Genomic DNA, 26,812 nt, shown 5'->3' with positions numbered 1-26,812 from the left:
ACCCCCCAATTACCTGGAGCCACCATCTGGGACCCCCAAATCACCTGGGAACCCCATGTGGCACCCCCTCCCCAAATCACCTGGGACCCCCATGTGTGACCCCCAAATCACCTGGGAACCCCATGTGGGAGCCCCCAATCACCTGGGACCTCCCCAATCACCTGGGACCCCCATCTGGGACCCCCAAATCACCTGGGACCGCCCCAATTACCTGGGACCCCCCCGGGACCCCCCCCAATTACTATGAATCCCCCCCCGGGACCCCCCAATTACCTGGGACCCCCAGCTGGGACCCCCCCAAATCACCTGGGACCCCCATGTGGGACCGCCCCCAATTACCAGGGACCCCCATCCAGGACCCCCAATTTTGAGATGCCCAATTTCGGGCCCCAATTTTGGGATCCTCACTTTGGGGATCCTCGGTTTTGGGGTCCCCAGTTTTGGGGGAAGATTTGGGGCGGGTTCGGTTCCAGATCACCCCAGTGAATTTTGGTCCAACCGAGCCTTTATTCCATTGGCTGCTGCCCGACGAGGGGGCGTGGCTCTGCCGAGGGGGCGTGGCTCTCCCGAAAGGGGCGTGGCTTCGACTGGGGGCGTGGTCCTGACGAGGGGCGTGGCTTTGTCAAAGGGGGCGTGGTTTTCCCGAAGGGGTGTGGCTTTCCTAAAGGGGCGTGGTTTCTTCCGAGGGGCGTGGCTCTGCAAAAGGGGGCGTGGTCTGCCGAGGGGGCGTGGCTACAGCGTGGAGTGCTTGGGGGGCGGGGCCCGGGCGAGCTTCTCGGGGTGGTCCGAGGCCATCAGGGAGATGTCGCGGAAGATGTCCAGGTAGGTGTCGTCACCTGGGGGCACAGAGGGACCCCGAACCGGGACCCCAACATTCCGGGGATCAGCCCCAAAATCCAGGGATTCCACCCCAAATCCTGGCTTCCCCCAAAAATCCAGGGATCCGCCCCAAAATCCAGGGATTCCACCCCAAAATCCAGGGATTCCGCCCCAAAATCCAGAGATTCCACCCCAAAATCCAGAGATGAACCCCAAAACCCAGAGATGAGCCCCAAAACCCAGAGATGAGCCCCAAAACCCAGAGATTCCACCCCAAAAATCCAGAGATGAGCCCCAAAATCCAGAGATTCCACCCCAAAATCCAGAGATGAGCCCCAAAATCCAGAGATTCCACCCCAAAATCCAGAGATGAACCCCAAAACCCAGGGATTCCGCCCCAAAATCCAGAGATGAGCCCCAAAACCCAGAGATTCCACCCCAAAATCAAGAGATCAGCCCCAAAACCCAGGGATTCCACCCCAAAAATCCAGAGATGAGCCCCAAAATCCAGAGATTCCACCCCAAAATCCAGAGATGAACCCCAAAATCCAGGGATTCCGCCCCAAAATCCAGAGATGAGCCCCAAAACCCAGAGATTCCACCCCAAAATCCAGAGATCAGCCCTAAAACCCAGGGATTCCGCCCCAAAATCCAGAAATGAGCCCCAAAACCCAGGGATTCCACCCCAAAATCCAGAGATGAGCCCCAAAATCCAGGGATTCCACTCCAAAATCCAGGGATCTACTGCAAAAATCTAAGGATTCCTCCAAAATCTAGAGATCCCCCTCAAAATCTAGGGATTTTCTCCAAAATCCTGGAGTTTTCCCTAAAATACAGGGATCTACCCCAAAATCCTGGGATTTTCCCAAAAATCTAGGGATCCCTCCCTAAATACTTGGATTCCCCCCAAAATCCAAGGATCCCCCAAATTCCAGGGATCTACCCCAAAATCCTTGGGTTCCCCCCAGTTCCAGGGATCCACCCCCAAAGTCCAGGGATCTACCCCAAAATCCAGGGATTCCACCCCAAAATCCAGGGATTCCACCCCAAAATCCAGAGATTTTCCCCAAAATTCCCATTGGAATTGCATCCAAAATCCAGGGATCCCCCCAAAAATCCAGAGATACACCCCAAAATTCCCACATGGGAACCTCCCAAAATCCATGAATCCACCCTAAAATTCCCACATAAACCCATAAAAAATCCAGGGATTCCCCCAAAATCCCAGAGACCCCCCAAAATCCCAGAGACCCCCCAGACCCACCGGTCTGTCCCTGGGCCACCTCCAGCTCTCGCATCTTGGCCAATCGCAGCCTGGGTGGAATTTGGGGGGTCACATTTGGGGGTCAGGTTTGAGGGTTCGGATTTGGGGTCTCAGATTTAGGGGGTGTCAGATTTGGGGGGTCAAATTTGGGCCGTTCAATTTGGAGTCTCAGATCTGGGGGTCAGATTTGGGGGTCAGATCTGGGGGTCCCCCCGCCCCCCGGGGGTCTCACAGGGTGACGATGTCGGCGTTGGCCGCGTCCATGGCGATGGTCAGGGGGTCCCTCCCGTCCGCGTCCACCGCGTTGACGTCAGCCCCCCGCTTCAGGAACAGGCAGGCCAGGCTGGAATTTGGGGAGGGGACATCGAGGGGACATTTTGGGGACATTTGGGGGACATTTTGGGGACATCTGGGGGACATGGGGGTCAGAGGGGACGCGGGGATTCGAGGGGATGCAGTGAGATTGAGGTCACCCATCCAGGTCCCGACCAGGGCAGACCCTGCTTAGCTTTGCGCCCATCCGCTTTAGGGGTGAGCGGCGCCGCCATTCACCAGATAGGGGGAGAGAACTCAAGGCCCCCTCCCAGTGCTCCCAGTCCCTCCCAGTCCCTCCCAGTGCTCCCAGTCCCCATTCCCAGTGCTCCCAGTGCTCCCAGTCACACCTGGTGTGGCCCAGCTCGGTGGCCAGGTGCAGCGGGCCCCATGCTCCCAGTGCTCCCAGTCCATCCCAGTGCTCCCAGTGCCCCCAGTGCCCATTCCCAGTGCTCCCAGTGCTCCCAGTCGCACCCGGTGTGGCCCAGCTCGGTGGCCAGGTGCAGCGGGCCCTGTCCCCGCCCGTCGCTCTGGTTGACGCTGGCCCCGTTCTGCAGCAGGAACTCACAGCCCAGCAGCGAATTCTGGGGGGTGGGACGGGCTCAGGGACCCCTCCCCAAAACAGGGACCCCTCCCAGTGCTCCCAGTTACCGCCAGCACGGCCTCCAGCAGCGGGCTGCTGTCATAACCCCCTCCCCAAAAATACCTCTGAACCAAAAAGCAAACAAAACCACCCCAAACCACCCCAAAAACCACCCAAACCACCCCAAATACAGAGAAAAAACCTCCAAAAAACTTCCAAAATCACCCCCAAAAACACCCCTGAACCCCAAAAACCACCCCAAAACGCCCCAAAAACCAAGAAAATACCCCCAAATCCCTAAAAACCTTTCCCAAGAGCCACCCAGGGGTTTTAGGGACCCCCCAAATCCCCCCCAGGACTCTCCCAGTGGGCTCCCAGTGGTCTCCCAGTGCTCCCAGTTACCGCGGCCATGGCCTCCAGCTGCGGGGTGCTGCTCTAACCCCCCAAAAGCCACCCCAAAAAACAAGAAAAATACCAATAAAACCCCAAAACTCTCTGAAAACCCTTCCCAAGAGCCCCCCAAGGATTTGAGGGACCCCCCCAAAACCCCCCCCCAGGAGTCTCCCAGTGGGCTCCCAGTGGTCTCCCAGTGCTCCCAGTTACCGCAGCCACGGCCTCCAGCAGCGGGGTGCTGCCCTGACCCCCCCAAAAACCCCTTGGGATCCCCCCCAGGAGTCTCCCTGTGGGCTCCCAGTGCTCCCAGTGGGCTCCCAGTGCTCCCAGTTACCATGGCCATGGATTTCAGCAGCGGGGTGCTGCCCTGACACCCCCAAAAACCCCCCAGGGACCCCCCCCAGGAGTCTCCCAGTGCTCCCAGTGGTCTCCCAGTGGTCTCCCAGTGCTCCCAGTGGTCTCCCAGTGGTCTCCCAGTGCTCCCAGTGCTCCCAGTTACCATGGCCATGGTTTCCAACAACGGGGTGCTGCCCTGACACCCCCAAAAACCCCCCAGGGACCCCCGTAAGAGTCTCCCAGTGGGCTCCCAGTGGTCTCCCAGTGCTCCCAGTTACCACGGCCACGGCCTCCAGCAGCGGGGTGCTGCCCTGACCCCCCCAAAAACCCCTTGGGATCCCCCCCAGGAGACTCCCAGTGGGCTCCCAGTGCTCCCAGTGGGCTCCCAGTGGTCTCCCAGTGGTCTCCCAGTGCTCCCAGTTACCATGGCCATGGTTTCCAGCAGCGGGGTGCTGCCCTGACACCCCCAAAAGCCCCACAGGGACCCCCCCTGGAGTCTCCCAGTAGGCTCCCAGTGCTCCCAGTGGGCTCCCAGTGGTCCCAGTGGTCCCAGTTACCGCGGCCACGGCCTCCAGCAGCGGGGTGCGCAGGCCCTCGGCGGCGTTGGCCCAGCCGGGGTCGGCGCCCTGGGCCAGCGCCTCGGCCATGGCGAGCAGGCGGCGCCGCCGGGCGGCCCAGAAGAGCAGCGCCCCGGGGTGCAGGCAGGGGGCGCCCTCGGGCTCGGCGGGCTCTGGGGGCGGAGCTTCGGGACACGCCCGACCGGCGTCAGCCACGCCCACAGCAGGAAAGACACGCCCACTAATAGATAAGCCACGCCCACCCGCAGGGAAAACACGCCCACTAATAGATAAGCCACTCCCACCTGCAGGAAGCAACACCCACCCAAAAGAAAGCCACGCCCACCCACAGGAAAGCCACGCCCACACTTATTGCCCCTCCCCCAGAAGTGTGACAGTGAGGTGGGTTGTAAGCCACGCCCACCTGCAAGAAGCCACGCCCACCCCAGAAAGCCACGCCTACTTATGGGAAGCCACGCCCATCAATAAGAAAGCCACTCCCGCCCACAGGGAGCCACTCCCACTTACAGGAAGCCACGCCCACCAAAAAGAAACCAACGCCCGCCCAAATGAAAGCCACGCCCACCCAAAGAAAGCCCACATAAAAGGAAACCACGCCCACCCACCGGGAGCCACGCCCACCCGCAGGAAGCCACGCCCACACTTATTGCCCCTCCCCCAGAAGCGTGAGTGACAGCTAGGTGGGTTGTAAGCCACGCCCACCCAAAAGGAAACCACGCCCAGCCGCAGGAAGCCACGCCCACCCGCGGGAAAAGCCACGCCCACACCCATTGCTCCTCCCCCAGACACATGATTGGCAGGAGTATGGGCTGGAAGCCACGCCCACTGCTGGGAAGCCACGCCCACACCCATTGCTCCTCCCCCAGACACATGATTGACAGGAGTATGGGCTGGAAGCCACGCCCACTGCTGGGAAGCCACGCCCACCAAAAGCCACGCCCCCTTTCCACAAAGCCACGCCCACAGCGCATGCAGCAGCCTATCAAAGCCCAGGACCAACACAAGCCACGCCCCCTAAACCACACCCACACTGTCAGCACCTAATTAATAATTCAAGCCCCGCCCCTTTCCCGCCCCTCCCTTACCGGGGGCGTGGCCCGGGCGCGGGGGGCGGGGCCGGGGGGCGGGGCCGGCCACGCCCCTCAGGAATTTCTTCTCCACGTACTTGGCCCGGATCCAACTCTCGCGCTGGGCCCTGGGGGGATGTGGGGGATTTTGGGGGGTCCTGGGGGGGAACTGGGGGTCCTGGAAGGGATTTGGGGGGTCCTGGGGGGGGATTGGGGGTCCTGGAAGGGATTTAGGGGGTCCTGGGGTGCCCTGGGGGGGATTTGGGGTGCCCTGGGGGGGATTTGGGGTGCCCTGGGGGGGATTTGGGGGTCCTGAGGGAATTTGGGGGGATCTGCAGGGTCCTCGGTGGGTTTGAGGGGTCCTGGGGGGAATTTGGGGGTCCTGGAGAGGATTTGGGGGGGGATTTGGGGGAAATTGGGGGATCTGGGGGATTTGAGGTGTTTGGGGGGGTCCAGGGGGAATTTGGGGGGTCCTGGGTGGTCCTGGGGGGGGTTTGTGGAGTCCCAGGGGGGTTTTGGGGGCTCCTGAGGGAATTTTTGGGGGTCCCATTTGGGGTTTTTGGGGGGGTCTCACTGGGAGCAGCCCGGGGGGGTCTCGGGGGGTTTTGGGGGGTTTTTGGGGGTCTCAGGGGTTTTTGGGGGGGGTCTCACTGGGAGCAGCCCGGGGGGGGTCTCGGGGGGTTTTGGGGGGTTTTTGGGGGGTTTTTGGGGGGTCTCAGGGGGTTTTTTGGGGGGTTTTTGGGGGGTCTCAGGGTTTTTGGGGGGTCTCAGGGTTTTTGGGGGCTCTCGGGGGGTTTTTGGGGGGGGTCTCACTGGGAGCAGCCCGGGGGGGGTCTCTTCACCCCCATCTCCTCCACCCGCGCCTCGTAGATCCCGTTCAGGGCCCGGTTCCCCAGGGCGCACATCAGCTGGGGGAACCAGAGTCACCCCAAAATCCAACCCAAAAATACCCCAAAACCGGCCCAAAGTGACCCCAAAAACACCCCAATGATACCCCAATGTCACCCCAAAACCAGCCCAAAAATACCCCAAACCCGACCCAAAAATACCCCAAACCTCACCCCAAAATCACCCCAAAAATACCCAAAAACCAACCCAAAAATACCCCAAAACTCATCCCCAGTGTCACCCCAAAAATACCCCAAAATACCCAAAATTACCCCAAATCCCATCCCAAAACCAGCCCAAAAATACCCCCAAAACCTCACCCCAAAAATACCCCAAAGTCACCCCAAATGTCGCCACATGGAGACCCCAAAGCTCCTCCAAAATCCCCCAAAATTCCCCCCAAAACCTCCCAGGGACCCCCAAAAATCAACCCAGGACCCCCCAGTCCCTCCCCAATCCCCCCCCAGTCCATCCCAGTCCCCCCCAGTCCCTCCCAGTTTATCCCAGTTCCTCCCAGTTCCCCCCAGTCCCTCCCAGTTCCTCCCAGTTCCTCCCAGTTCCTCCCAGTTCCTCCCAGTCCATCCCAGTCCCCCCCAGTCCCTCCCAGTTCCCTCCCAGTCCCTCCCAGTTCCCCCCCAGTTCCCCCCCAGTCCCTCCCAGTCCCTCCCAGTTCTCCCAGTTTGCCCAGTCACCTTCACCAGTTCGGGCTCCCACGAGTCCAGGGTGAGCGATCGAACCTTGGAGAGGTGAACGCCGAGACCCCTGCGGGGAGGGGAGTCAGGGACCCCAAAAAAACCCAAAAAAACCCCCAAAAACCCCAAAAAACCCCAAAAAACCCCAAAAAATCCCCAAACCCTGAGACTCCTGCAGGGAGGGGGCGTCAGGGACCCCAAAAAACCAAAAAAAAACCCTCAAAAAACCCCTAAAAAAACCCCAAAACCCCCCCAAAAACCTAAAAAAACAACCCACCAAAAAACCCCCAACCCCCCCCCCCAAAACAATCCAAAAACCTAAAAAAACCACCAAAAAAATCCCCCAAAAAACCCAGAAAAGCCCAAAAATCCTAAAAACACACACACACACACACACAAAAATCCTCAAAACCATAAAACTCCCCAAAAACCCCAAAAAAACCCAAAAAACACCAAAACCCCAAAAACCCTGAGACCCCTGCGGGGAGGGAGGTCAGGGACCCCAAAAAGCCCAAAAACCCCAAAAAAACCCCAAAAAACCCCCCAAAAAACCCAAACCCTTGTGATTTCAGAAAGGATGGGGGTCGGGGACCCCAAAAAGCCCAAAAAAACCCAAAAGAACCCCAATAAACCCCAAAAAACCACCAAAAATCCCCCCAAAACAAAACAAAAAAAAAACCCAAAAACCCCAAACCCCAAATAAACCCCAAAAAACCACCAAAAAAAAAACCAACCCCAAAAAAACCCAAAAACCCCAAATAAACCCAAAACACCCCAAACTCCCACCCAAAAAAACCCCCAAAAAACTCAACCCCCCCGAAACGCCCCCCAAAAAATCCCTAAAACCCCCCCAAAAATAAATAAAAATTCCCAAAAAACTCCCAAAAAAGCCTCAACACCTCCAAAAACCCCTAAAAAAACACCAAAAACTCCAAAACCCACAAAAAAACCCCAAAAATCCCCGAGGACCCCAAAAACCCGGGCAGGGCTCTTGGGGGATTTGGGGTTTTTTTGGGTTTTTTGGGTTTTTTTTGGGGGCTTTTTGGGGTTTTTAATGTGTTTTTTTGGGGGGTTTTGTTTGGGTTTTTTGGGGATTTTTGGGGTTTTTTTTGGGATTTTTTTGGGGTTTTTTGGGTTTTTTTGGATATTCAGTTTTAGGGTATTTTTGGGGTGTTTTTGGGGTGTTTTTGGGGTGCCCACCTGTGCACGGCCGAGCAGCGGATGCACAGCGTGATGCCGTAAATGGGATTTTAATGGGATTTTCATGGGATTTTCATGGGATTTTTTGATTTTAATGGGATTTTTTTGGGGATTTTTTGAGGATTTTTTGATTTTTCGGGATTTTTTTGGGGGTTTTTTGGCTCTTCAGTTTTGGGGTGTTTTTGGGGTGTTTTTGGGGTGTTTTTGGGGTGTTTTTGGGTGCCCACCTGTGCACGGCCGAGCAGCGGATGCACAGCGTGATGCCGTAAATGGGATTTTAATGGGATTTTTTGATTTTTTGGGGATTTTTTTTGGGGTTTTTTTGGCTCTTCAGTTTTGGGGTGTTTTTGGGTGTTTTTGGGTGTTTTTGGGTGCCCACCTGTGCACGGCCGAGCAGCGGATGCACAGCGTGATGCCGTAAATGGGATTTTTTGGGGATTTTAATGGGATTTTTTGATTTTTTGGGGATTTTTTGGGGGTTTTTTTTGGCTCTTCAGTTTTGGGCTGTTTTTGGGCTGTTTTTGGGGTGTTTTTGGGGTGTTTTTGGGGTGTTTTTGGGGTGTTTTTGGGTGCCCACCTGTGCACGGCCGAGCAGCGGATGCACAGCGTGATGCCGTAAATGGGATTTTCATGGGATTTTAATGGGATTTTTTGATTTTTTGGGGATTTTTTTGGGGTTTTTTTTGGCTCTTCAGTTTTGGGGTGTTTTTGGGTGTTTTTGGGTGTTTTTGGGTGCCCACCTGTGCACGGCCGAGCAGCGGATGCACAGCGTGATGCCCAGGTTGACGCTGGCCCACTGGGGCCGCGGCTCCCGGCAGTCGCAGCACGTCCCGTTCCCCTCCAGCCCCAAAATCGGCCCCGAAACCGGCGGCGGCTCCGGGGGGGGCCCCGAGAGCGACCCCGCCCTGGCGGGGGGCTGGGGGGATTTGGGGGGGTTTGGGGGGATTTGGGGAGGTTTGGGGGGGTTGGGGGGAGATTTTGGGGGGATTGGGGGGATTTGGGGGGATTTGGAGGAGATTTTGGGGGGATTTGGGGAAGATTTCGGGGGGTTTGGGACCGTTTTGGGGGGATTTGGGGGGATTTGGGGTGATTTTAGGGTGGATTTTGGGGAATTTGGGGGGGGATTTGGGGGTCATTTTGGGGAAATTTGGGTGGTTGAGGGGAGTTTCGGGGGGTTTGGGGGAGATTTTGGGGGGATTTGGGGGGTTTTGGGGTCATTTTAGGGTGGATTTTGGGGAAGTTTGGGGGGGGGTTGGGGTCATTTTGGGGAGATTTGGGGGGGTTGAGGGGAGTTGGGGGGGGTTTGGGGGTCATTTGGGGGGATTTGGGGGAGATTTTGGGGGGTTTGGGGCCATTTTGGGGAGGTTTGGGGGGATTTGGGGAATTTTGGGGGGGATTTGGGGATTTTGGGGGTGGATTTTGGGGAATTTTGGGGGGGGTTGGGGTCATTTTGGGGAGATTTGGGGGGGTTGAGGGGAGTTTGGGGGGGTTTGGGGGAGATTTGGGGGGATTTGGGGCCATTTTGGGGGAATTTGGGGGTGGATTTTGGGGAATTTTGGGGGCGTTTTGGGGTCATTTTGGGGGGTTTGAAGGGATTTGGGGCCAATTTTGGGGGGATTGGGGGGCAATTTTGGGGAGATTTGGGGGCATTTGGGGTAATTTGGGCCCATTTTGGGGGGGAGTTTGGGGGATCAGTGGGATTTTGGGGGATTTTGGGGGAATTTGGGGTATTTTGGGGTATTTCGGGGTGGTTTTTGGGGCTATTTTGGGGATATTTTGGGTCCCACCTGGCCGTAGGCGCAGGCGATCCCGCTCTGCACGGCGCTGAGCCAGCGCAGCTGCGCCCGCCCCGACTCCGCCTGCAGCACGCAGCTCCTGCCCAGGCGCATTTCGGGGTCCCCGATGGGATTTTGGGGTCCCCGATGGGATTTTGGGGTCCCCGATGGGATTTCGGGGTCCCCCCGAGGGAAATTTGGGGTCTTTTCCTGCCCTTTTGGGGTCGTTTTGGGGCGGATTTGGGATTCCCAAGGGGGTTTGGGGGGGTTTGGGACTCCGAGGATTTGTGGATTGGGAGATTTTGGGGTCCCCCAGGAGGATTTTGGGGTCCCCGAGGGATTTTTGGGGTCCCCGAGGGAATTTTGGGGTCTTTTCCAGCCCTTTTGGGGCGGATTTGGGGATCCCTGGGGGGGTTTGGTTTTGAGGATTGGGGGATTTTGGGGTCCCCCAGGAGGATTTTGGGGTCGCCGAGGGAATTTTGGGGTCCCCGAGGGAATTTTGGGGTCCCCGATGGGATTTTGGGGTCCCCGGGAGGATTTTTGGGGTCTTTTCCTGCCCTTTTGGGGTTGTTTTGGGGCGGATTTGGGGATCCCTGGGGGGTTTGGAGCTCCCTGGTTTTGGGGATTGGGAGATTTTGGGGTCCCCAAGAGGATTTTGGGGTCCCCCCAAAATTTTGGGGTCCCCCGGGAGGGTTTTAGGGTCCCTCGGAGAGGATTCTGTGAAGTTTGGAGGGGATTTTTGAAGTCTCCATCTTAGAAAATTGGGACTTTTTGTGGGTTTTTTTTTGTTTTCTCCAAAATTTTGGGTTTTTTTGGGGTCCCCCCGGGATTTTTGGGGTCCCCCAGGAGGATTTTTGGGGTCCCCCCGGAATTTTGGGGTCTCACTTGGAGGGGGAGACGACCTCGAAGCAGAAGCGGCGCTCGAGCTCGGGGCAGGCTTTGACCGTGCAGAGCCGCAGGTCCTCCACCAGCACCCTGGGGGGGTCCTGGGGACCCCAAAATTTCACCGGGGGGGCCCCAAAAATCCCGACCCCCCCCCAAATCCCGAACCCCCAAAATCCTGAACCCCCCCCAAAACCGGCCTTCCAAAATCCCGAACCCCCCCAAAATCCCGAACCCCAAAAATTCCGAACTCCCCCCCCCGAAATCCCCCCGAGACCCCCAAATCCCCCCTGAGACCCCCCAAAATCCCCTCAAGACCCCCCAAACCCCTCCCAAATAATCCCAAAATCCCCCCAAAACCCCTCAAATCCCCCCAAATCTCCCCCACCACCCCCCAAAATCCCCCCAAAACCCCCCGGAACCCCCCAAGATCCTCTTTGGGACCCCTCAAGACCCCCCCAAATCCCCCCTGAGACCCCCCAAATCTCAAAACACCCGGGACCCCCCAAATCCCCCCAAAACCCCTCTAGGAGCCCCTCAAATCCTCCATGGGACCCCCCAAAATCCGCTCAAATCCCCCCCAAACCCCCCCCAAATAATCCCAAAATCCCCCCAGAATCCCTCAGATCCCCCCCAAATCCCCCCAGGACCCCCCAATCCCCCCAAATCCCAATAGGACCCCCCAAAATCCCCCCAAAATCCCCCCAGGACCCCCAAAATCCCCCCGGGACCCCCCCAGAATCCCCTTAAATCCCCCAAAAATCCCCCCAGGACCCCCAAAAATCCCCCCAGGACCCCCAAAATCCCCCCAGGACCCCCCAAATCCCCCCTGAGACCCCCAAAATCCCTCTGGGACCCCCCAAAATCCCCCCGGCCCCCCGACCCACGCGGGCGCGTTTCAGGTAGAGCAGTTGGCTGCCCTGGATGAAGAACCAGCGCCTGGGGGGGGAAAAAGGGAAATTTTGGGGCTTTTGGGGGCGTTTTTGGGAAATTTGGGAGGGGCTGGTGGGGCTTGGCGATTTTGGGGTGGATTGTGGCCCGTGGAGGGAGGTTTTGGGGTGGTTTGGGGAAGTTTTTGGGGTGATTTTGGTGGTCTGGGGGTATTCTGGGCAGTTTTGGGACACTTTTGGTGTTTTGGGGGGTGTTTTGGGGTGATTTTTGGGGTATCTTGGGGTATTTTCGGGTGATTTTGGGATGAATTTGGGTTGCTTTGGAGTGATTATTGGTGCTTTGGGGTATTTTGGGATGTTTTGGGATGTCTTTTGGGTTGATTTTTGGGGTGATTTTGGGGTGATTTTTAGGTGTTTTTTGGGGTGATTTTGGGATGTTTGGGGTATTTTGGGGTGTTTCGGGGTGTTTTTTGGAGTGATTTTGGGGTGATTTTGGGTTGATTTTTGGGGTGATTTTGAGATGTTTTGGGGGGATTTTTGGGGTGTTTTTTGGGGTGATTTTTGAGTGATTTGGGGTTGATTTTTGGGGTGATTTTTGGGTGTTTTTTGGGGTGATTTTGGGGTGATTTTTGGTTGTTTTGTGGGGTGATTTGGGGATGTTTTGAGGTGTTTTTCGGGATGATTTTGGGTTGATTTTTGGGGTGATTTTGGGGTGATTTTTGGGTGATTTCGGGGTGATTTTGGGGTGATTTTGGGGCATTTTGGCTGACTTTACCTGCTCCAGGTGCGGAAGGCGTTGCTCGCTCTCTTGTACAGGTACCCCTCCATGGGCGGGGCCTCAGGCCCCGCCTCCGCCGAGGCCACGCCCACCTCCTCCCGCGATAGGTCCTGCGAGCCACCAATCAACACAGGCCCCGCCCACCGCCCCAACACACGCCCCTCCCGGAGCTGTCAATCAACTCCAGTCCAGCTGTCAATCAAAGCCTGGCCACGCCCCTCATCCCCATTGGTCCCTAGGGTTTAAGCCCCACCCCCTCCCCGAGCTGTCAATCAAACTGATCCCCTGCCGAGCTGTCAATCAATCCTAGCACAGCTGTCAATCAAATCGTCTCTGCCTCAAGCTGTCAATCAATTCTAGCACAGCTGTCAATCAAAGCCTGGACACGCCCCTCATCCCTCATTAGTCCAGAGGGTTTAAGCCCCACCCCTCCCTGAGCTGTCAATCAAAGTGATCCCCTCCCAAGCTGTCAATCAACTCCAGTGCAGCTGTCAATCAAACCGAGGCCCCGCCCAACCTCCTGTCAATCATCCACGCCTAAGGCACGTCAATCACAGCCGGCCACGCCCCCTTGCCCAACCAGCTGCGAATCAACAGTGAACACGCCCCTGGTGGGCTGCCAATCACAGAGCCCCGCCCACCGCACAAGCCCCGCCCCCTGGAGAGGACCACGCCCACCCAGCAGCAAACCACGCCCACATCCTTCAACTGTAGCCCCGCCCCCACATCTTACCACGCCCCTTCACTGCTGGCCACGCCCATGTGACCACGCCCACCCAGGCCCCGCCCACCCAAGGCCCCGCCCACCCAGGCCCCGCCCACCCAGGCCCCGCCCACCCAAGGCCCCGCCCACCCAGGCCCCCGCCCATCCAAGGCCCCGCCCACCCAAGGCCCCGCCCACCTGCTGCAGCAGGAGGTGGTGCCGCTGCTCCAGGTCCCGCCGGCGCCGCGCCCCCTCCAGCTGTGCCCGCTCCAGCTGTGCCCCCAAGCAAACACACCTGGCACACCTGGGACACACCTGGGGCATCTGGGGCACACCTGGGATACACCTGGGACACCCTTGGGGGCACCGGGGCACACCTGGGGGGCACCTGGGGGCACCTAGGCACACCTGGGCCCACCTGGGGCATCCCTGGACACACCTGGGGGCACCTGGGGCATCCCTGGGGGCACCCGTGGCACACCTGGGACATCTCTGGGGGCACCTGGGCACACTTGGGCACACCTGGGTACACCTGGGCACCCATAGGACACACCTGGGCATACCTGGGGGCACTTCGGGTATCCCTGGGCACACCTGGGCACACCTGGGACACACCTGGGACACATCTGGGGCACCTGGGGGTATCCCTGGGTACACCTGAGCACACCTGGGGCATCTCTGGGGGCACCTGGGGCATCCCTGGCACACCTGGGCACAACTGGGGGCACCCACGCACACCTGGGGCACATCTGGGCACACCTGGGACACAACTGGGCACACCTGGGGTACCTTTGGGGGCACCTGGGTACACCTGGATTTTGCAGGAGGGGGGATGTCTCTGGAGATGTTTTAGGGTTTTTTGGGCGTTTTTTTGGGGATTTGGGGGGGAATTTTGGCTTTTTTGGGGGTCCCGTCCTCACCTGCACCCCCCAGGTGTTCCCGTAATAGTGGATCCGGGTGGGTTTGGGGATTCCTGAGGGGTTTTGGGGGTCCCTGGGGAGGTTTTAGGGGGATTTTGGAGTTTTTTGGGGGGGAATTTTGGGGTTTTTTGGGGTCCCGGCCTCACCTGCGTCCCCAGGTGTCCCCGGTAGTCGCCGGTCGCTGTCGCCCCCTGGTGGCCGCCGGTGAAAAACGCGGCCTGAGCCTCCAGCAGCGACAGGGCCTGGGGGGGCGGGGGGTTCGGGGGGGGTCAGGGACCCCCTGGGGACCCCCCAAAACCCCACAGGGACCCCCAGACCCCTCCCCAAATTCAGCGAGCCCCAAACTCCTCCGGGAACCCCAAGAATCCCACCAGGACCCCCCCAAAATCTACCCAGGAACCCCCCCCCAGAATCCCCCGAGGAACCCCCCCAAAATCCCCCCAGGACCCCCCCCAGAATCTACCCAGGACCCCCCCCAAAATCTACCCAGGACCACCCCCCAAAATTCCCCCAAGGAACCCCCCAAAAACCCCCAAATTTGGCTCACAAATTGCAGAATTTCCGTTTTCTGCCGGTCCTGCAGCACCTTCAGCTGAGGGGGGCGGGGCAGGGTCAGGGCGGGGCCAGGCCACGCCCCTCTAGGCCACGCCCACCAAATTAAACCATGCCCACATTTGGGATGCAGCCCAGCCTCGCCCCATTAAACCACGCCCACATCTTTAAGCCTCGCCCATTTCTATTTTAAGCCCCACCCACTGGACACACCCACGCATTTTAGCCACGCCCACCCAGTTTAACCCCGCCCACTTTCAGGACTGAGCCCCCATGCCCCAGACCACGCCCACATTTAGGCCACGCCCACTTTCAGGACAGAGCCCCGCCCCTGACCACGCCCAGTCTATTTGAGCCCCACCCACAAAATGGAAGCCCCGCCCACTTTAAGGACATAGACCTCCCCCGACCCTGGCCACGCCCACCCCAGTTAAGCCACGCCCACCTTGAGGATCCAGTCCAGGCCCCTGGTCCTGGTCTCCCCCACCCCATTTAAGCCACGCCCCACCCATTTAAGTCCCGCCCACCTTGGGGACATAGTCCAGCCCCCTGGCTCTGACCACGCCCACCCCAGTTGAGCCCCGCCCACCCCATTTCTGCCACGCCCACCCATTGAAACCCCGCCCACCTTGAGGATGTAGTCCAGCCCCCGGGGCCTGGCCACGCCCTCACCACTTAAGCCCCGCCCACATTGAGGCCCTAATGCTCCCCCCTGGGTCTGACCACGCCCACCCCTGTTAAGCCACGCCCACCCCTTTGAATCCCCGCCCACCCCGTTGAAGCCCCGCCCACCTTGAGGACATAGTCCAGCCCCCGGGCCCTGGCCACGCCCACCCAATTTAAGCCACGCCCACCTCAGTTAAGCCACTCCCACTGAAACCAAGCCCCGCCCACCTTGAGAATGTAGTCCGGCGTCCGGCTCCGCCCACCCCATCGAAGCCCCGCCCACCCCATCGAAGCCCCGCCCACCCGATTGAAGCCCCGCCCACCTTGAGGACGTAGTCCAGCCCCCGGGCCCTGGCCACGCCCACCCCATTGAAGCCCCGCCCACCCGATTGAAGCCCCGCCCACCCTGAGGACGTAGTCCGGCCCCTGGCCACGCCCACCCCATTGAAGCCCCGCCCATCCCATTGAAGCCCCGCCCACCCGATTGAAGCCACGCTCACCCGATTGAAGCCCCGCCCCCCCCATCGAAGCCCCGCCCACCCGATTGAAGCCCCGCCCACCTTGAGGACGTAGTCCAGCCCCCGGGCCCTGGCCACGCCCCTGGCCCCGCCCAGCGCCGCCGCCGCGGCCGCGGCCTCCAGGGGGCGCCGCCGGGGGCTCTCGGCGTGGTGCTGCAGCGCCCCCTGCAGGAGCTCGGCCGCGCGCGCCCGGTCCCGGCCCGCGGCGCGCAGAGAGCGCAGGGCGCTGGGCGGAGAGGGGTGGGAACGGGAGGAACCGGGTTGGAACGGGAGAAAATGGGTTAAAACGGGCAAAAACGGGATTAAAACGGGCAAAAACGGGGTTAGAATGGGAGAAATCGGGTTAGAACGGGAGAAACCGTTGTTTGAACGGGAGAAATCGGGTTGGAATGGGCGAAAATGGGTTAAACCGGGTAAAAACGGCGTCAGGAGACCCGAAATTGGGGTTAAAACAGCAGCAATTGGTGTTAGAATGGGAGAAATCGGGTTAGAACAGCTGAAAATGGGGTTAAACCAGGCAAAAACAGGTGAGAACAGCCAAAAATTGGATTGAAACCCCAAACCCACCCTGAAATCCCCCCCAGGACCCCCCAAATTCCCCCCAGGATCTCCCAAATCCCCCCCAGGACCCCCCAAATCCTCCCAGGACCCCCAAATCCTCCCAGGACCCCCAAATTCTCCCCCAAATCCCCCCCGGATCAACCCGGGAACCCCCATATCCCCCCCCAAACCCCCCAAATCCCCCCAAATCTCCCCAAAATCCCCACACCCCCTCCCGGTGCCTCACTGGCCCAGTGGCTCCAGGTGTCTCCCCAGGGCGCTCTGGGTGCAGCTCCGCAGCTCCTGGGGGCGGGGCCAGGGCGGAAAGGGGGCGTGGTCAGACAGAAAATGGGCGTGGCCGGGCAGAAAATAGGCGTGGTCAGCCACAGAGGGGCGTGGCCAGGCCAGGCAGGGCCAATCAGGGGCGTGGTCGTTGAAGGAGGGGCGTGGCCCGAGCAGGAAATGGGCGGGGCCAACCCAGGGGCGTGGTCAGATGTGAAGGGGGAGTGGTTTGTAAAGGGGCGGGGCTCGCGGAGGGGGCGTGGCTTGTGAGAATCGGGCGGGAATTTGGCGGGAATTTGGCGGGAATTTGGCGGGAATTTGGTGGGAATTTGGCGGGAATTTGGCGGGAATTTGGTGGGAATTTGGCGGGAATTTGGTGGGAATTTGGTGGGAATTTGGTGGGAATTTGGCGGGAATTCCGCAGGGGTAAATGGGCGTGGTCAGGGTAAAAAGGGCGCGGCACTGAGGGGAGGGGGCGTGGTCTTGCAGAAAATGGAAAGGGTGTGGTGCACCAAGGATTAGGATTATGCAAATGAGGGGTGGGGCTTAGGTGAATGGGCGTGGCCTAATGGAGGGGCGTGGCTCAGAGGAAATGGGCGTGGCTTAAAGTGAATGGGCGTGGCTTTGTGGAAATTGGTGTGGCTTAAAGAGAATGGGCGTGGCTTAAAATGAATGGGCGTGGTTTGTTGGAAATGGGCGTGGTTTAAAGTGAATGGGCGTGGCTTAGAGAAAATGGGCTTTGCTTAAAATTGAATGGGTGTGGCTTAAAGAGAATGGGCGTGGCTTAGGGAAAGTGGGTGTGGCTTTAAGTGGATGGGCGTGGCTTAAAGATAACGGGCGTGGTTTAAAGATAATGGGCGTGGCTTATAGATAATGGGCGTGGCTTAGCGGAAACGGGTGCGGCTTTAAGAGAACAAGCATGGTTTGTTGTAATTGGGCGTGGCTTAAAATGGGCGTGGCTTGAGGGAAATGAGTTATTAAATAAAAGGGGCGTGGCCTGAGGAAAATGGGCGTGGCTCAGATGGAGTGGGCGTGGCTTAAAGGAAAGGGGTTGTACCAATTGAAGGGGGCGTGGCCTGGGAAGGGGCGTGGCCTGGGAAGGGGGCGTGGCCTGCTGACCTCGTGGCTGTCCATCATCTGCTCCAGGGAGTCACAGAACCTCTCCAGAGCCTCCTGCGGGACCCCAAATTCACCCTCGGGACCCCAAAATTCACCCCTGGGATCCTAAATTCACCCCTGGGACCCCAAATTCACCCCTGGGACCCCAAAATTCACCCCAGGGACCCACAAATTCCCATCAAGGAACCCAAAATTCACCCCAAGGCCCCGCAAAACCCTCCAGCAACCCCAAAACACCCCCGGACCCCCCAAATTCCTCTCGGGATGCCCAAATTCCTTCCAGACATCCCAAAATGCCCTCCAAGGACCCTCAAACCCCTCCAGGACCCCCAAAATTCCCCCCAGGACTCCCAAGACTACCCCGGGACCCCCCCAGTTTTGGGGGTTCCCCCCCTCCAGGGATCCCCAAACCCCTCCAGGACCCCCCCAGGACCTCCCAGGACCCCAAATTTGGGCTCTCCCCCCACCCAGGACCCCCCAAACCCGGGGTTCTGCCCCCCCCGGGGTTTTTGGGGGGCTCACCCGCACCAAGGGGTCCCCCCGGGGGGTCCCCGCCAGCTCCCGGAGTCCCGCGGCGAAAGCGCGGCTGGAAACTTCCAGAACGCGGCCGGCCTCCAGCGCGGCTGAGCAGAGCTTCAGCACCTGCGACCCCAAAATCTGCCCAAAAATCCGCCCAAAAATCCACCCCAAAAATCCCCAGTGCGGCCGAGCAGAGCTTCAGCACCTGCGACCCCAAAATCCACCCAAAATCTGCCCCAAATCCGCCCAAAATCCACCCCAAAAATCCCCAGTGCGGCTGAGCAGAGCTTCAGCACCTGGGACCCCAAAATCCGCCCAAAATCTGCCCAAAAATCCACCCCAAATCCACCCAAAAATCTGCCCAAAATCCACCCAAAATCCACCCCAAAATCCGCCCAAAATCTGCCCAAAAATCCACCCAAAATCTGCCCAAAAATCCACCTAAAATCCACCCCAAAATCCACCCCAAAAATCCCCAGCGTGGCCCAGCAGAGCTTCAGCACCTGGAACCCCAAAAACTGCTGGAATCACCCCAAAATCCACCCCCAAATCCACCCCAAAATCCACCTGAAAACCATCCAAAATCTCCCCAAAAATGCATCCCAAAAATCCACCCCAAAATTCCCCCCAATTTCCGCCTATAGTCCCCTCAAAATCCGCCCCATTATCCACCTAAAATTTCCCTCAAAATCCACCCCAAAAATCCGCCCCAAAAATCCCCTTAAATCCCCCCAAAATTCCCCCAAAGTCCACCCCAAAATCCTGCAAAATCCACCCCAATATCCACCCCAAAAATCCCCTTAAATCCCCCCAAAATCCCCCCAAAATTCCCCCAAAATCCACCAAAATCCACCCCAAAAATCCCCTTAAATCCCCCCAAAATTTCCTGAAAATCCACCCAAAATCCCCCAAAATCCACCAAAACCCACCCAAAAAAATCCCCGGCACGGCTGCGGCCCCTGGGACCCCAAAATCCACCTGGAGACCCCAAAATCCCCCCCCAAATCCCCCCAAATTCGGGGTCCCCTTCCCCCAAACCTTCTCCAGGTGAGTCTCGAGTTCGGCCGCGTCCGAGGCGGCCTCGTCCAGCGCGGCCCTGGGGATTGGGGGTCCCGGGGGGATTTGGGGGGATTTGGGGGGTCCCGGGGGGATTTGGGGGGATTTGGGGGATCCCAGGGGGATTTAGGGGGGGATTTTGGGGATCCCAGGGGGATTTGGGGGGGATTTTGGGGGGTCCCGGGGGGATTTGGGGGAATTTTGGGGATGCCTGGGGGATTTAGGGGGCGATTTTGGGGGTCCCAGGGGGATTTGGGGGGATTTGGGGGGTTCCAGGGGGTTTTGGGGGGGTTTTGGGGGGTCCCGGGGGGATTTTGGGGGGATTTTGGGGATCCCAGGGGGATTTGGGGGGGATTTTGGGGGGTCCCGGGGGGATTTGGGGGGATTTTGGGGGGTCCCAGGGGGATTTTGGGGATCCCAGGGGGATTTGGGGGGATTTTGGGGATCCCAGGCGGATTTGGGGGGCATTTTGGGGATCCCACGGGGATTTGGGGGGATTTGGGGGGTTCCAGGGGGTTTTGGGGGGATTTTGGGGATCCCACGGGGATTTTGAGGTTCAAGGGGGGAATTTGGGGGGTCTTGGAGGGGGATTTTGGGGGGGATTTGAGGGATTTGGGGGGGATCAGGGGAGATATGGGGGGGATTTGAGGAGATTTTGGGGGGTCCTGGAGGGATTTGGGGGTCCCAGGGGGATTTGGGGAGGATTCAGGGGTCAGGGGGGATTTTGGGGGTCCCAGGGGAGATTTTGTGGGAGATTTTGGGGGGAATTTGGGGGGGTCCCAGGGGGATTGGGGGGGATTTGGAGGTCAGGGGGGGTTTGGGGGGGATTTTGGGGGCTCCTGGGGGGATTTGGGGAGATTTTGGGGGGTCCTGTGGGGATTTTGGGGAGTCAGGGGGGACTTTGGGTGGATTTGAGGAGATTTTGGGGGGTCCTGAGGGATTTTGGGGGGTCCTGGAGGGGGATTTTGGGGGGGATTTGAGGGATTTGGGGCGGTCAGGATGGATTTTGGGGGGTCCTGGGGAATTTTGGGGGTCCTAGGGGGAGATTTGGGGGGGAGGGGCGGTTTTGGGGCGGTTTTTTGGGATTTTGGGGTTCCGGGTGGGGGAGGGGCAGTTCGGGGCGGTTTTGGGGCGGTTTTCGGGGATTTTGGGGCCCCTTCCGGAGCCGCTTCCGGAGGCGCCGCCGCAGCACCTGGGGTGGGGGAGGGGCGGGGGGAGGGGGGGTCCCCCAAAATCGGCCTCGCGCAAAATCCCATTTTTGGCACAAAATCCCTTTTTTGGTACAAAATCACATTTTTGGTACAAAATCCCCATTTTTGGGGTACAAAATCACATTTTTGAGTAGAAAAATCACATTTTTGGTTCAAAATCCCATTTTTGGGTACAAAATCCCCATTTTTGGGGTACAAAATCCCTTTATTTTGCTCAAAATCCCCATTTTTGGGGTAAAAAATAAATCCCTTTTTTTGGGCTACCAAACCCCTTTCTTTTGTACAAAATCCCTTTTTTGGTACAAAAGCCCTTTATTTTGCCAAAGATCCCCATGTTTTGGGCACAGAATCCTCTTTTTTTGGGTACAAAATCCCCATTTTTAAGTACAAAATCTCATTTTTCGGGTACAAAATCCCCTTTTTTGGGTACAAAATCCCCATTTTTGAGTACAAAATCCCCTTTTTTGGGTACAAAATCCCCTTTTTTGGAGACAAAATCCCTTTTTTTGTACAAAACCCTCCCTCGTGCAAGCCCCTCCCCCGTGTCCCCGGGTGACCCCAGGTGTCCCCAGGTGTGACCCTGAATGACCTCAGGTGCGTCCCTGTGACCCCAGATGACCCCGGGTGTGTCCCCAGGTGTCCCCAGGTGACCCCAAATGACCCCAGGTGTGTCCCCAGGTGTGCTCAGGTGCATCCTCAGGTGTCCTCAGATGACCCCAGGTGTGCTCAGGTGTGTCCTCAGGTGACCCTGAGTGTCCCCAGGTGACCTCAGGTGTGACCCCAGGTGTGCTCTTGTGTCCCCAGGTGACCTCAGGTGTCCCAGAGTGACCCCAAGTGTGACCCTGAATGTCCCCAGGTGTCCCCAAATGTCCCCAGGTGTCCCCAGGTGACCCTGAACATTCCCAGGTGTGCTCCCGTGTCCCCAGGTGTGTCCCTTGCACACCTTTGTGACCCCAAATGACCCCAGGTGACCCCAGGTGACCCCAGGTGACCCCAGCGGCCCCTCCCGCCCCTCCCCCACACCCGGGAAACCTCATCCTGTGGGGGGAGGGGCGGCCCCGGGGGGTCCTGGGGGGGAATTTTGGGGGAATTTGGGGAGATTTGAGGAGTTTGGGGGGTCCTGGGGGGAATTTTGGGGATGTGGGGGGAATTTTGGGGGGATTTGGGGAGATTTGAGGAGTTTGGGGGGTCTGGGGGGAATTTTGGGGGGATTTGGGGAGATTTGAGGAGTTTGGGGGGGTCTGGGGGGAATTTTGGGGATGTGGGGGGATTTTGGGGGGGTCCTGGGGGGGCTTTTGAGGAGTTTTGGGGCATCTTGGGGGAATTTAGGGAGGGTCCTGCGGGAGTTTTGGGGGTGCCAGAGGGGATTTTGGGGAATTTGAGGAATTTTGGAGGGTCCTGGGGGGATTTTGGGGGGGATTTTGAGGAGTTTTGGGGGGTCCTGGGGGGAATTTTGGGGTGCCAGGGGGGATTTGGGGGGTCCTGGGGGGAATTTGGGGGGTCCTGGGGGGGTTTTGGGGGGAATTTGAGGAGTTTTGGGGGGTCCTGAGGAGATTTTGGGAGGTCCTGGGGGGACTTGAGGAGTTTTGGAGGAAATTGGGGGAGTTTTGGGGGTCCCGAGGGGTCTGGGGGGAAGAATTTTGGGGGTCCCGGGAGGGTTTGCAGGAAAATTTTGGGGTGTCCCCGTGGGGGGAAAAGTTTGGGGGATTTTTGGGGAGGGTTTGGGGGCAATTTTGGATTTTTTCGGGGAGATTTTGGAGGGAATTTTGGGGTTTATTTTGGGGGGAATTTTGGATTTTCTTTGAGGAGGTTCCAGGTAGGATTTTGGGGGAATTTCGAGGGGGTCCCGGGGGTCTTTTGGAGTTTTTTTGGGGGAGTTTTGGGGGGGATTTGGGTTTTTTTGGGGGGGAGGTTCCGGGAAGGATTTTTGGGGGAGGTTTTGGGGTTTTTTGGGGGTTTTTTTTGGGGGTACCTGAACCACGGCGAGTCCCTCAGACACTCCTCGAAGTCCAACTCCACCGTCATGGCCGGGGGGGGCCCGGGGGGATTTTGGGGGGATTTTGGGGTTCCCAGGGGGGAATTTGGGGGTCCCGGGGGGATTTGGGGAGAATCCGAGAGATTTGGGGGGGTCCCTGGAGGGTTTTTTGGGGGATTTTGTGAATCCGGGGAGAATTTGGGCGGTCCCGGAGGGTTTTGGGGGGGTCCCGAGAGGATTTTGGGCGGTCCCGGGTGGTTTTGGGGGTCCCGGGGGGTTTTGGGGGGTCCCGGGGGGTTTTGGGGGGTCCCGGGGGGTTTTGGGGGAGTTTTGAGAGGGTCTGGGGGGTTCCGAGGGGATTTTGGGGAGGATTTTGGGTGAGGTTTGGAAGGATTTTGGGGGTCCAGGGGAGGTTTTGATGGTCCCGAGGAGGTTTTGGGGTGCCGGGGGTTTGGGGGGGGGTCCCGAGGGGAATTTGGGGGGTCCCGAGGGGAATTTGGGGGGTCCCGGGGGGATTTTGGAGATTCCCGGGGGGATTTGGGGGTTCCGGGGGGGTTTGGGTGAATTTTGGGGGGTTCCGGGGGAGTTTTGGGGGGATTTTGGGGGGTCCCGGGGGGATTTCGGGGGTTCCGGGGTGGGTTTGGGGGGTCCCGTGGGGATTTGGGGGGTCCCGGGGTGGGTTTGGGGGTGCCGGGGGTTCCGGGGGGGTTTGGGTGAATTTTGGGGGTTCCGGGGGAGTTTTGGGGGGATTTTGGGGGGTCCCGGGGGGATTTCGGGGGTTCCGGGGTGGGTTTGGGGGTGCCGGGGGTTTTGGGGGGGTCCCGGGGGGATTTTGGGGGGTCCCGGGGGGATTTTGGGGGGCCCGGGCCGGTGCCGGGTCGTGGCTGGCGCCGCCGGGGCCGCGACCGGGAACGGGAACGGCCCCGCCCCGGGGAGGGACCGGGGGAGGGACCGGGGATTTTTGGGGTTTGGGGGAGATTTGGGGGGGATTTGGGGGATTTTGGGGGGATTTGAGGTGATGGAACGGGGATTGGGGGGGATTTGGGGGGATTTGGGGTGAATTTGGGGTGATGGAAGGGGGATTTGGGGGGGATTTGGGGGAATTTTGGAGTTCGGGGGAGATTTGGGGTGATGGAAGGAGGATTTGGGGGGATTTTTAGGGTTCGGGGGAGATTTGGGGGGATTTCGGGGGGATTTGGGGTGATGGAGCAGGGCTTGGGGGGATTTGGGGTGAATTTGGGGTGATGGAAGGGGGATTTGGGGGGATTTTTGGGGTTCGGGGGGATTTTGGGGGGATTTTGGGGGGACTTGAGGGGAATTTTGGGGGTCGGAGAGGAGGATTTGGGGAGATTTGGGGGGGGTTGGGGTTCGGGAGGGGATTTTGGGGAGATTTGGGGGGCATTTAGGGGGATTTGGGGGCCCAGGGGGGGATTTGGGGGTTCGGAGAAGGGAATTTGGGGGATCTGGGGGAGATTGGGGGGATTTCGGGTGATGGAGGGGGGATTTGGGGGGATTTTGGGGGATTTTGGGGGGATTTTGGGGGGATTTTGGGGGGATTTTGGGAATTGGGGTGGATTTTAGGGGGGATTTGGGGGTCGAGGGGTGTTTGGGGGGGAATTTTGGGGATTTTTTGGGGAGGATTCGGGGTGATTTTTGGGGTTCGGGGGGGATTTGGGGTGTGGGGGAAAGTGGGGAGGAAAATTCGGGATTTGGGGGAGCTTTGAGGGGGATTTTGGGGGAAATCGGGGGGATTTTGGGGAAATTGGGGTTCGAGGGGGACGTGGGGAGGAATTGGGGTGAATTTGGGTGGATTTGGGGCGATTGGGGAGGATTTGAGGGGAATTTGGAGGAACTTGGGGAGGATTTGGGAATTTTGGGGAGAATTTGATAACTTGGGGGGGAAATTGGGAATTTTGGGGGAAATTCGAGAATTTTGGGGAAAACTTGGGAATTTTGAGGAAACTTTCGGGTGAATTTCTGTGGAGCAGCACCACGAACCCCTAATTACCTTAATTAACATTAATTCCTCCCCTTCACATCCTGGACAGCACCGCTTGATTAATTAACCCCTAATTAGCCCTAATTAGCGCTAATTACACCCAGCAACCCCACGGCACCCCGGGCACCAGCGGGCAGCACCTCGCCGCCGCTTTATTCCCCTCCCCACGAGCCCCCCGCGCTAATTACCCGCGGCCCCTTAATTAACGCCGCTCATAATGAGCGCCGTTGCCGGGCAGGGCCCGTCCCCATGGCAACGGTTGCCGGGGCGCCTGCCGTAAAGCGAGGAAGGGGCGTGAGGGGGCTCAGCGCCGCTCCGCCGTCGAGCGAGGAGGGCGGCTCTGAGGGGCTGCCGTAAAGCGCTGCCGCAGCCGAAACGGGGAGAAGAGCCACCCCAGCGGGGCGGGGGAGGGCGGGGGAGGGTAAATGCGGACGGGGAGAGCGCTGGGAGAGGGCGAGGGACGCCGCGGGGCGCTTTGAATGGTGACGAAACCATCGGGAGTTAAGCGGCGGCCGCGCCGCCGTCAAGCGAGGCGCGCCGCGAAAGTGTCGCGAAACGGCGCGAAAGGGTCGCGCCGGCGGCGCGGCCGGCCGGGCGGGAGGGAGCCATGGCGGCGCCGGGGCCCGGCGGCGGCTCCGGCGGGCCGGCCTCGGCCGGAGCCCCGGGAGGAGCCCCGGGGCCGCCCCCGGAGCTGCACCCGCGCTGCGGCCGCCTCGTGGCCCTGTCCCAGGGCGGCCGCAGCGCCGCCAGGGCGCAGCCGGGCCAGGAGTTCAACCACGGCTTGGTGCTGAGCCGGGAGCCGCTGCGGCCCGGGCGCGTCTTCACCGTGAGGATCGACAGGAAGGTGGGGAGGGGACTGGGGGGGACTGGGGGGGAACTGGGGGGGACTGGGAATGACTGGGAGGAGGTTGGGATGGAGTGGAATGGACTGGGAGGGAACTGGGAGAGGATTGGAGGGACTGGGAGCAACTGGGAGAGGAGATAGGGCGGACTGGGAAGGGGATGGAGGGAACTGGGAGGAGGTTGGGATGGACTGGGAGGGACTGGGAGGGAACTGGGAGCGCCTGGGAGGGACTGGGAAGGACTGGGGGGGACTGGGAAGGAACTGGGATGGAGATGGGGTACTGGGAGGAGACTGGGAGAAGGTTGGGATGAACTGGGGGAGAGATAGGGGAACTGGGAAGGACTGGGAGAAGGTTGGGATGGACTGGGATGAACTGGGAGGGACTGGGAGGGACTGGGGGGGATGGGGGTACTGGGAGAGGACATGGAGGAAACTGGGAAGGACTGGGAGAGACTGGGAGTGACCGCGGGGGACTGGGAGGAGGTTGGGACGGACTGGGATGGACTGGGGGAGAGATGGGGGAACTGGGATTGGACTGGGATGGACTGGGAGCGACTGGGGGAGAGATGGGGGAACTGGGATGGGACTGGGGGAGACTGAGAGGGAACTGGGAGGAGGTTGGGATGGACTGGGAGTGATGGCGGGGACTGGGAGGGAGCTGGGAATGACTGGGAGGAGGTTGGGATGAACTGGGGGGGACTGGGAGTGACTGGGAGGGAACTGGGGGGGAATGGGAGGAGGTTGGGATAGACTGGGACGGACTGGGATGGATTGGGAGCAACTGGGAGGGCACTGGGTTAGACTGGGAGGGTGATGGAGGGGACTGGGAGAGGAGACGGAGGGACTGGGATGAACTGGGATGGGACTGGGGAGGGTGTTGGGAGGCACTGGAGGGAACTGGGAAGGACTGGGAGAGGAACTGGGGTAAACTGGGAGGAACTGGGAGGGGGATGGAGGGGAACTGGGAGCAGCTGGGAGGAGGTTGGGGGGAACTGGGAGGGACTGGGAGCAAACTGGGTTATACTGGGAGGAAGTTGGGTTATACTGGGAGGGACTGGGTTATACTGGGAGGGACTGGGTTATACTGGAAGGGACTGGGTTATACTGGGAGGGATTGGGTTATACTGGTAGTGATTGGATTATACGGGTTTATACTGGGCTATACTGAGTTATATGGAGTTATACTGGCAATGACTGGGTTATACTGGGATGGACTGGTTTATACTGGGAGGGACTGGGTTATACTGGGTTATACTGGTGATGACTGGGTTATACTGGGGGGGAACTGAGTTGTGCTGGGCTATACTGGGTTGTACAGGATTATACTGGTTTATACTGGGAGTGATTGGGTTGTACTGGGAGCAAACTGGGTTATACTGGGAGGGACTGGGCTATACGGGATTATACTGGGCCATACTGGGAATAACTTCGTTATACTAGGCTATACTGGG

General features: G+C 59.1%; 2 protein-coding genes across 3 annotated transcripts in view; one reads left to right on the top strand and one right to left on the bottom strand.

Annotated features, from left to right (window-relative positions):
• Window positions 1-487: 487 nt before the first annotated feature.
• On the bottom strand, window positions 488-22,993 carry ACAP1 (ArfGAP with coiled-coil, ankyrin repeat and PH domains 1). Of its 2 annotated transcripts, XM_085564255.1 has the most exons (22): window positions 22,516-22,992; window positions 19,315-19,372; window positions 18,280-18,399; window positions 17,758-17,811; window positions 16,604-16,659; window positions 15,859-16,042; window positions 14,628-14,672; window positions 14,227-14,322; window positions 13,359-13,433; window positions 12,455-12,567; window positions 11,677-11,728; window positions 10,793-10,893; window positions 9,920-10,007; window positions 8,873-9,048; window positions 6,933-7,002; window positions 6,166-6,260; window positions 5,371-5,480; window positions 4,265-4,449; window positions 2,870-2,979; window positions 2,316-2,426; window positions 2,084-2,133; window positions 488-836 (listed from the first exon to the last, which is right to left on the bottom strand). In XM_085564255.1, exons 1-22 carry the CDS (start codon window positions 22,566-22,568, stop codon window positions 733-735), a joined length of 2,106 nt encoding a protein of 701 aa, XP_085420381.1. In that variant the 5' UTR covers window positions 22,569-22,992; the 3' UTR covers window positions 488-732. The 2 variants fall into 2 exon arrangements, 1 of the variants encoding a protein (XP_085420381.1); XR_014950679.1 differs by lacking the exon at window positions 2,870-2,979 and having other exon boundaries at window positions 756-836; window positions 22,516-22,993.
• Window positions 22,994-25,099: 2,106 nt separating this feature from the next.
• NEURL4 (neuralized E3 ubiquitin protein ligase 4) overlaps window positions 25,100-26,812 on the top strand; it is a 45,433-nt gene continuing 43,720 nt past the window's right edge. Inside the window, exon 1 of the mRNA XM_085564267.1 lies at window positions 25,100-25,361. Within this exon, the coding sequence (XP_085420393.1) occupies window positions 25,125-25,361 (237 nt within the window). The 5' untranslated portion in view covers window positions 25,100-25,124. The remainder of the gene's footprint in view (window positions 25,362-26,812) is intronic.

This window comes from Lonchura striata, chromosome 32, assembly GCF_050655825.1.
Source record: "Lonchura striata isolate lonStrDom1 chromosome 32, ASM5065582v1, whole genome shotgun sequence".
NCBI lineage: Eukaryota > Metazoa > Chordata > Aves > Passeriformes > Estrildidae > Lonchura > Lonchura striata.
The sequence above is the reverse complement of the archived record's forward strand: the minus strand, read 5'-3'. Positions and strand labels throughout refer to the sequence as shown.